General features: G+C 33.4%; 1 protein-coding gene across 1 annotated transcript; it reads right to left on the bottom strand.

The window, feature by feature from the left end:
* Window positions 1-823: 823 nt before the first annotated feature.
* Window positions 824-3,455, bottom strand: LOC104094014 (L-type lectin-domain containing receptor kinase VIII.1-like). Its single transcript, XM_033655581.2, has one exon. It carries the CDS (start codon window positions 3,125-3,127, stop codon window positions 992-994), a length of 2,136 nt encoding a protein of 711 aa, XP_033511472.1. The 5' UTR covers window positions 3,128-3,455; the 3' UTR covers window positions 824-991.
* Between the last annotated feature and the right edge of the window lie 7,151 nt (window positions 3,456-10,606).

Consider the following 10,606-nt stretch of genomic DNA (forward strand, 5'->3'; position numbering starts at 1 on the left):
GAAGGGAGGGATAAAATGGGTTAGGGATGCTGAGGTGGCAAGCCATGTCGCATCCACGTCATCATGTGTCAGTGTCACGTAAGATTGGATGTCTACTTTGGACAAACTTAACAGAAGAGGGATATATTTAAACCAATAGTATAACGACAAGGATATATTTGGACTCAAAATATAACGAGAGGTATATTTAAATCTTTTCTCGTAGTACAGGGATATATTTGTCCATTTTCCGCAATAGAAATAGTATGCATCGGAACCATGATAAGAAAAGGAAAATGAAGAAAAGGTTTTACTGTGTATTGTCACGTGCGACTACTGTTTAGGAGTTATAACTTCTACCAATTAATCAAATCTTTCTTTTGTCCATTATCACTAGGCCATAGCCACATATTCATACCTTACCAAACTTCTACTCAAAACCCTTGTGTCTGCTTTTGACTAAAGAAGTTGCCGTTGAAAGCAACTTGGCATCCCTCTACCAAAGACACCCAACCAAGACCAAGAAAAGGACTCCAAATGATTTGCCGACTAACTCTACAGAATATCAGTTACCATCCATTAACACATTTCCAAATAATTATGTTTACAAGGCTTGAACTAAAAGAAAGGGCAATCCGGTGCCCAAGACATCCACGTTCACACAAGGTCCAGAAAACTTAGGTGCAAAGGCGACTAGTTCTTCCAGTCACGTTTTTCTATCAAGGCTTGAACTGATAGAAAGAAATCATCTACTAATATTTTTTATCTCTATTGGACTTTAATAGATCTTGTGATTTTTTACCCACTTTATTCACCAAAAAACCATTAAAAAAAAACAAGAAAATTTGTAAAAGTACAAAAAACCCTTTTAATTAATATGGGCATACATTATACAAGTTGGGCTTATTTTGTTACATACATATTATAATAATAAATTAATGAATCTATGAACAAAAGGCAAAACAAAAGATGATAAAAAAATAATATCCAAGCTCCTTTTCTTGATATTGAACTAGACTAGGTCCATGCCAACAGCACCACCACCAGTAAAGCTATTTTCAGATGAAGAAGTGGAAAGTGTGATCATACCATTCAAGTCAGAAACACTGTCCTGCAAAGTCATTAACAGATGAGATGTGGTAAAACTCATAGATGGTTTAGCTCTAGGAACAATTGGAACTTCAGCCTCACCAACTAGCATTTGAACCACACCTCTCATTGTTGGTCTAGCCATAGGGTCAGGGTGTGAACAAGCCAAACCAACTAACAAAACCCTTCTCATTTCTTGTTCCTCAAACTCACCATTCAATCTTGAATCAGCTGCTGCTAATAACCTCCCTTCTTTATGTAATCCCCACACCCATTCCACCAAATTACTATTCAATCCAAATTTCCCAACCCCACTTGTTTCTTTCTCAATTGGCCTTCTCCCACTTGCCACTTCAAGAACCACTGCCCCATAGCTAAAAACATCAGTTTTTTCACTTGCTCTACCTGTTAACAAATATTCTGGTGCCAAATACCCCATTGTTCCAGCTGCTACTGTTGCATCAGGAGATTTGTCATGTTCAATTTGTTTTGCTAATCCAAAATCTCCTAATCTTGCATTAAACCCTTCATCCAACATAATATTACTAGTCTTAATATCCCTATGAATAACTTGATTTTCACATTCTTGATGTAAATATGCTAAGGCTGAAGCAACACCTAACAAAATTTTCCTCCTATGTAGCCATGGGAGTACTATTCTTGACTCAAATAATGCCTTATCAAGACTACCATTTGGCATCAAATCATAAACTAATAAAATTTCACCTTTCTCATGACACCATCCTTGAAGTCTAACAAGATTTCTATGCCTAAGTGTTCCAATTATTGATAATTCAGATAAAAACTCAGCTTTCCCTTGTCCATTATGACTACACCTTTTCACTGCTACAATGTCACCAGTCTCAGATAAAATCCCCTTATAAACTGTCCCAAATGCACCATGCCCTATAATCCTCGTCGAATCAAAACCTTTCGTCGCGATTTTGAGGTCCTTATAGCTGAATTCCTTAGGCATTTTGATAATATCAGACCCCAAATTTTCAGAATTCTTCACATTCTTGATTTTTTTCGAATACAACCAAACAAGTACTAATGTAGCAAAAGCTAAGAAAAATGCTCCAGCAGTTACAACTCCAACTACAGCTCCAGCACCTTGTTTACAAAAACTATTATGGCATTTGCTACTACTACTTTTTTGCTCTGAATTCACTGTACCATTAGACTCCGAAGGAGCCATCGAAGGCGGCGACGATGTAACCGAATCCGCCGTGGGATTCATCAAACTAGCCGTTGGCGGCGGCGGAGGCAGCGCCGCCGCCGGAGATTTTGGATTTACATCAAATGATGAACTGAAACTCCACCATTCAATACTATGAATCTCAGTACTCCCTTGTGTTGATCCACAAAACCCCACAAACATAAAATCATTTACATACTCAGAAAGATCAATAGTAACTGATAAAAATGGTTCTTTGGGCTTTAAATTAGAATATGAAACAAAAATATTCAGTTTTTTTGTTGAACCTGAATATTCAATCCAAGAATTTACCAAATCACCACTTTTTAGATCAACACCAACAGAATCAAGATCACCAACTTGAGTTGAAACCATTGAATTTAAATCCAACCCCACATGATTCCCATTAATATCTTTAAATTCAACATCCATAAGGGTATCAAATTCAATTGCGAAATTACCATTTTGGGTCCCTTTTGCATCCATAATTCCCAAATAGCCACCGGAGTCCCCAACAAACTCATCATCCGGCGTGATGACAAAAGCTAAACCGCCGCCGATCGAAGAAGGGTTCAGATTTGTAACAGAAAATGAGAAAAACGTAGAGAAACTCGCCGGAAAATCAAGACCCGGTTGCCGGAATCTTACTGGTTTTGAATATAAAACTTTTCCGGCACCGGAATTTGGCACGGCGAGCTCACGCGTCAACTTGATTTTGTTGTTACCCATATGAGCATCTCCTAATAGCTTCAAACTACTCAGAGCTAAAGTACCAAAATCAAATTCAGTAGTTGACAGTACACTGAACACATTACTATCCAAGAAACAGAACACTACTATAAGTAATGGGTAAACCTCCATAAAATAAAATAAAAAACAAACTTCCGTATAATTTGTGATTTAATGTAAGTGTTAAGAAAGACCCATTAGAGAAAACAGATCAATTATCTGAAAAAGTGAAGATTTTGAGAGCAAAAGATAGCTATTCAGGGGATTTCTTTGCTTAGAGTGAGAGAAAAAAGGGGATGTAGTTAAGGAGAAGATAATAATTTGGGCATAGAAAGTGTAAAAAGAGTGAATGGAAAGTAGGAAAATAAGCAGAGGAGAGTGAGGAGTACGGAAAAAGGGGATGTGAAAAAAGAAGAGAATCCAAAGAAGAGGAGTGAAGAAGACAGAGAGGATAGCGGTTGGGAGACACGTGTTTGCTATAACGGTTATATTTTTCTTCGTAAATAGACCTTTTTTCTGCTTATATTTATGTCCTAGTTTAAGACATGGGGTCCCATGGGGTCCCATGTTGTAGTAATCCGTAGTAGTAATTAGTTCATTAATGCCTGGTTTGTTTGCACTGAGCTCTAAATCTTAATTATTCAGATTTTAGATATTAAATGCTTTTGTTTTCAAATCTGAATCTTAATTATTTATATCTTAATCGTTAAGTGTGTTTGTTTGTTTTTTACTTCACAACCACTTAATGGGTCTGAATAGGTCTGTATCATTAAGATCTATAACATAGACTTAATTTTATTAAGATGTTATCATCCATATTCATTATTAACTGTCGTCACCGCCTACCACTATTAACTACCACCATGCCACTCATCACCACCATCATCCTCAATCATAACCGCCACCATTGTCGACTACCACCACCCATCATTCCCACCACTCCCACCACCATCATTAACCACAACCAACACTCACACACCTCAACTACCATAACTAACCACCCCATCACCATCAACAACCATAGCTGGCACTGCCCATCATTACAAACTACCACCACCCACCACCATTCTCCTCAATCACAACTACCACAACCATCACTCGCCATTATTAAATATCACCATCCACCACCACCATCCTCAATCATAATAGCTACCACTACCGATCACCATTAGCTACTACCCTAAACTACCACCAACCACCGCTTTTAGTCGGCATTCACGAGCACTGCTGTTAGCCATCACCACCAGCAACTATCATATTTTAAAAAGCTATATATTTTAGTGATGTAATATTAGATTAATTAGTATTTTGTTTGAATTTTATGTTTATTAATTTTCAAATAAATTTAAATTTTATACATTTAGATGTTAAAAATCAAGCAGTTTTAATCATTTAGTATTCAGATCTTAATACACATCTTGACATTCAGATGTGTAATCAGATCCGGATAACTTAATCTTAATACACATTTTGATATTCAGACGTGTATTCAGATTCAGACGTCTTAATCTTAAAAAAAAAAAAATGAGGCCTAAGATTGGTTTGGTCTTAAGACAAGTTAGAATTAGTTAGGTTAGAATTAGTTATGTTGAGCTTAATTATGCTAGGATTAGTTATACATATATTATTTTTATTCACTGCTTGGTATATTGTATTAATTTTAGGATTGTCAATTTTATTGTTTTATCCTTAGATAACTTATCCTGGGATTATTTCTACCCTCTTACAGGTATAAGTTATCCCGATAGTATTTTTAATCCTAGGATAACTTATACCAAGATTAGTAAATAAATAAGGGAGAAAGAAGTGCTAAATTGTTATCCCAAAATTATATTTGCTTATCCATCATACCAAACGGCACCTAAGAGAGCGTTTGGTAGGATGTATTAGGGAAAATATATATGTATTAACTTTAGTATTATTAATTCATTGTTTGGAAATGTTTGTTAACTTATGTAAAACTAATACAATTAGTTATACACCTTATTATGTACTATCTTTATACATATTAAACCATGGCATTAGCAATACTATGGTTTTAAATACATAAATAAGCATATATAAAGACAAAATTGCCCGTTCAAAACCTATACACAAAACCAAATAGTCGATAAGAAATATTCTCACCAAAACTAATCTCAGCATTACTAATTTTAACATTACTAATACACCCAATTTAATACTATCCGTATATACCCTAACAAACGACACATAAAAGGTGTTCAGAGAAGAGAATTACAGCTTGTTTGGATGGTTGTTACCCGTTGTATTGTATCTATTGTTACTTTAAATACAATATTTATTTTGATTGTTACTTAAAGTTTATCGTATCGTTGTTACTTAAAGTTTATCGTATCGTATCGTTAAATCCGTCGTTACGTAACGACGAAAAGTGTCACTTTATAGAACGACCGATTGAGTGTGATCGCGTCGTTAACTTATTAATTTTTTTCCTCTCATCTTGCCCTTCCTTATTATTAAATAATTTTATTTTATCTTTTATCCTACATTTTTATATAATAATTCTACCTCGTACCTTCTTTTTTTTAATAATATTGCAAGTTTATTCTTCATATTGTTAGTGTATGACATCATGCAACAACGACAAACAATATAATATATCCAAACATTATATACATCAGAATAATACAGTACAATATAATACAATTCTATACAATACATTATAAAGCCATACATAACAACCATCCAAACAAACAAGTTGTTAATGTTACAATAGTAGGAGTTAATAACGGTGAAAACTTTTGGACAATTTTACTGTGATCTCTGTGCTAATGCCTCAAGTTTGGCCGTTACATGAAATTTTATCAACTTTGAAATGGAGGTTTTAGGTTGGTGACTATAAATAGCATGAACAAGATCGTGACTACATTCATTGTTTTAAAAGGCGTAGGCGTAAGGCGAGACGTTTTACATATCTCAGCGAGGCGTAAGTCCCGAGGCATGGGGCGTAAGCCTCATAGGTATTTAATTTTTAATATTTTATAAAATAATATAATGACAGTAAATATTTATAAACAGGTAAAATTGTATAAAAATTGAAGAAAATTATAAATATGTGAAATATATATATGTGTGTGTGTGCGCGCGCGCTCCATCCGCACAAAAAACTAATCAAAATAATTTATTATATGCTACTTACAATCACAAGTAATTTGAGTCTAAAATAATAAAGTTTTCTATATGGAGGAACAAAAAGGATGATTAACCTGCAATTTGAACTTTGAACTTGCTGCTATGAAGGAGAATGTAGTTCTCTTTGTATTTGTAAAAAAAAATTAAATATTCGTTGCTTTTGGGAGATATTAGCAGACTAGCGGACAAGATAAAAAATTGGAAAAGACCATAAATTAGGGCTTCAATCAATAAAAAAAGGTTTTGACTTTTAAATTTAATACTTTTGAGTTCCTTTTTAAACCTTTTGAGTAATTACCAAACTGATTTTTGAGAATTTGGGTATTATATGGACTTATTCAACAAATTTTGTTTTAATTTTAAAAAGTCTTTGGGGCTTACTCCTCACTAAAAAACGTGTCTCGAACGCCCGGACGTATGCCCCGAACGCTGGACGCACGCCTCTTGAGACTTTCGCCCCACACCATCGTCCCGGGGCGTTTTTGGTACGTTTTGTCCCGAAAACGCCTTTTAAAACAGTGATTACATTTATTAGTAATTCTTCTGAAGGCTTAAAGATGAAGACTATCTTTTTACCTTTCAAAAAACGTCTAAATGAAAAAGAAAACCACCACTTAAATGGCCCTTCTTAATGAAATAATTTCGTATTGTCAAACAAAGTCATTTAGGTTATTTTGTACTTCCGGGGTTCTTTATATTTGCCATTTTAGTTTAAGGAAAAAGTCCGATCAAAAATTTATTATTTTGGAAAATCAAGAGGACATAATAGTTTTCCAATCTAACTATTACTTTTCTAAGAAGTCATATAGTCATTAATTAGACACTTAAGAAAGAGATAAATGTTTATTTAATCAAATACCACTTAATAGTTTGTATTATTCAATGAAAATCCCTTTAAAGACAAGTCATGTGTTGGTTCTAAGTTCTAACAGTTGTAGATACGGGCCCTCCATGTTCTTAATTAATCGTATTTCTTAAGTCAATATTTCTTTTTAATTTCTTAAGTCAATTCATTCCACTTTAAAACTTATTGCTCTCCATATTGTATTAAAAAAATTCCAATATGTATAATAACATTTCAGTACAGGACAATAAATTACTTCACTTGGAAGTGAATTATGGTTTTTTAGCTTTGAGCTATATTTAACCACTATAATAATATATCATATCTAATGAACTTCTGCATTTTCCTCATAATTACTTTCTCATGGCAATATTTTAACCACATGTTATGTCTGGATAGACACAATCATACAACATCTCTCAAATTATAACGTGGAATTGGAAAGTACGAGTGGAAAGGGTATAGGAGAGGATCCCAATTCCAATTTTACATTTATTATCATAAGCGGAGTCAGGATTTTAACTTTGTGGATGTTTGGACATAAGAATTGTGAATTTCGAGGAAAAAAAGGAAAAAAAAATCAAGTTGAAAATGTTATTTGAAAATTAGAGTTGTGTTTGGACATGAATACAATTGGGAGTTGTTTTTGAATTTTCGTGATTGCGCTGAAATTAAAATTTTGAAAAATAACCTTTTGGATCTTTTCAAATTCCAAAATGTTTTGAAATTCAACTTTAAGTGAATATTTGAAATTTTTATGACCAAACATTAATTTCGAAAAAAAATAAACAAATAAAAGAATCTTTTTTCATGACCAAACAAGCCCTTTATGACTTCTACATTTTAGAATGACGATTTCTTTTCTTTTTTTAAAATTAAATATAAGGGTAGGGGAAATGGCAGAGGAAATTACAAGATGGGGAATCAAACTTTCACCAATAAGATGGAAATTCAAGTAGTCAACCAACTAAGCTACTAAGACATCCCTAAAATGATGATTTCAAATATTAATAACTGAGTACTAAATTTAATATGTATACATACTTAATAAGTTTCTTATATTATTTGATTAAAAATTACTAAATTCAATTAAATTAGTATCTGAACTTTTACGACCGGGGTATACATGTATGTGACACTAATCAATCAACACTCACCTCAGCAATAGTTGAAAAGAACAATCGCCATCATACCAAGAAAAACAGCAATTATGCTTTATAAAGTAATGAAGTAGTAATTCAAGAAAAATAAGTTTATGCTTAATTTCGGTGGGTGGGAAAGGTTGATGCTAATGCTCGTCAAACGTCCTACTATTAACTAGATATTATAATTCTACCCAAAAAAAAAAAAAACTAGAAATTGTATGTTTACACGGACTATTTTCTTTATTTATACTTCATGCTAGAAATAAGAATTGCTAATACACCATTTAAAACCTTAAACATGATGTCCTTTTCTTACCGTATGAAGAAGTTAAATTCAAGATTAAAGTTGAGAAAAAGTTAATTGTCATAAATAAATTTTAATATTACTTTAGATGTTCAATTTTGATCTTTTATTGTATGTATATATATAATCCCATTATATTCCATGCTACCAACATTTTGTCATGATAGGTTCCTCATTTTTTGCACAAGTTGTTATCCAAATAATAAGGGATCATGATTAACATAGGCCCACACTGCTGTTCCAAGAAGGCCTAAAACCTCGCTGTTTGGAGGCTTATTGCCGAGCGTAACTATAATTTATTTAATTATATTCCATAGTTACTAGTTACTTGTCATGAAATGTATGTCTATATATTCAATTCGGTTGTATATAATGTATTCAATTCGTATGTATTCGTTCTTATATTTTTTACATCGTATTCAATTTTACTGTATTTAATTTGACTGTATTTAAACAACAAAAAATAAAAAAATACAGTAATATTCGATTGTATTCAATTCACCGTATTCATTCGTAGGTACTTTTACACTGTATTCAATTTACTATATTTAATTCGAATGTATTCAAACAATAAAATTTCAAACAATACAAGGATCTGCCAAAAAATAACCTTTGAAATACATAAATACATGCAAAAATACCAAAAAAACTATATTTGCATTGAAAAATATAGATACACTCAAATTTGAGTGTATTTGTAATGAATACAATGTATTTATATCATTGTATGTGACTCAATAGCAAAGAAGAGAAGAAAGTTCGTCGGAGATGGTGTCTTCCGGCCAAGTAAGATACTGTATATATTGTATAAAAACTAAAAATGGAGACGAAAAAAAATCTGGCCAGATCTGAGAATATACTATCACATTGTATCTACCAAAATCCATTCAGATGAATACACTCAGATGTGAGATACAAAGAAGGAGACGAAGCCATGGATTCTGGCGTCTCCATTAGATCTAGATCTGGTGACGCCTCCGATCTTCCTCCTCCATTGTTTTCGTCCGATAATGGATCCACCGCAACTTCGTAATTTTCAGATCTGGATCTGACGATGGAGATGAGATAAGGGAAGGGAGAGAGGCAGCTGGATCAGATGGTGGAGAGAGAGAGAGAGAGAGAGAGAGAGAGAGAGAGAGAGAGAGAGAGAGATAGACGGTTGTTTGGTTGGGCTCCGGTAGAGCTCCGCCGAAGAAGATGACCGACGGTGACGGAGTTGGACGGCGACCTTACCGAGGGCGAAGAGAGAGGGAAAAAGGAGAGAGAGATGAGGATTTCGGCCTCTTTCAAATACAATGCCGAAAAATGGTAAAAATAGCACGGGCTAACCACTTTTCGGACTGGTAATTAAAAAATAGTCAGGGTTTGCAAAGTCATTAAAAAATATTTACTTTTTTGTCGCAACACAGAAAGTTCCAGCATAATATTTTGGAGATTGGAGTACTTGTGTATGAACTTCCAGCATATTATGTTGTAACTCTATTATATTTATACTGAAACTCCATCATAATATACTGGAACTCCATCATAATATACTGGAGTTCCAACATAATATACTGGAACTCCAGTATATTATGCTGGAAGTTCACATATAAAAAATTCGAACTCCAATATATTATGCTGGAATATTTTACGAATTTTGAACAGTGTTTTCGTTCAAATTTATCTTTACATGAAAAGTGGCTAAATTTCGATTACTTTTGAAACTGTGGCTAGTTTTCAATTATCACTTGTAAATCTGGCTATTTTTGAATTTCACCCTGAAAAATGGCTAGTAAACACTAAAACTATTTCTAACTTAATATGGGCCAGCAACACTACTGAATGCCCATAATTTGGTTACGACATTGGATTTGTCCAATTGCCGATTGCAGTCATGTACCTTATTCAAGTCCAATATTACTGGTGTAAGTTTACAAAAGTGAATTAAGGCCCAACTTCCACAAAACGGAATCAGAAAGTTTTGTGAGTAATAGCAATGTATCGTGAGATACTAAAAATTTTAGCCCGACTGTTTAGATTTTATAGCCGGTGTGCATAGATTATACACATAGTATACTTGAATTATACATATATTATTAAATTCACCGGCTATTTGTAATTTAAGAGATTAGGTAAGCGGATATTAAAGCTAATTTTTCAAACTTTTGTGTTTGTTCTAAGAA

This window comes from Nicotiana tomentosiformis, chromosome 7 (assembly GCF_000390325.3).
Source record: "Nicotiana tomentosiformis chromosome 7, ASM39032v3, whole genome shotgun sequence".
NCBI classification, from domain to species: domain Eukaryota; kingdom Viridiplantae; phylum Streptophyta; class Magnoliopsida; order Solanales; family Solanaceae; genus Nicotiana; species Nicotiana tomentosiformis.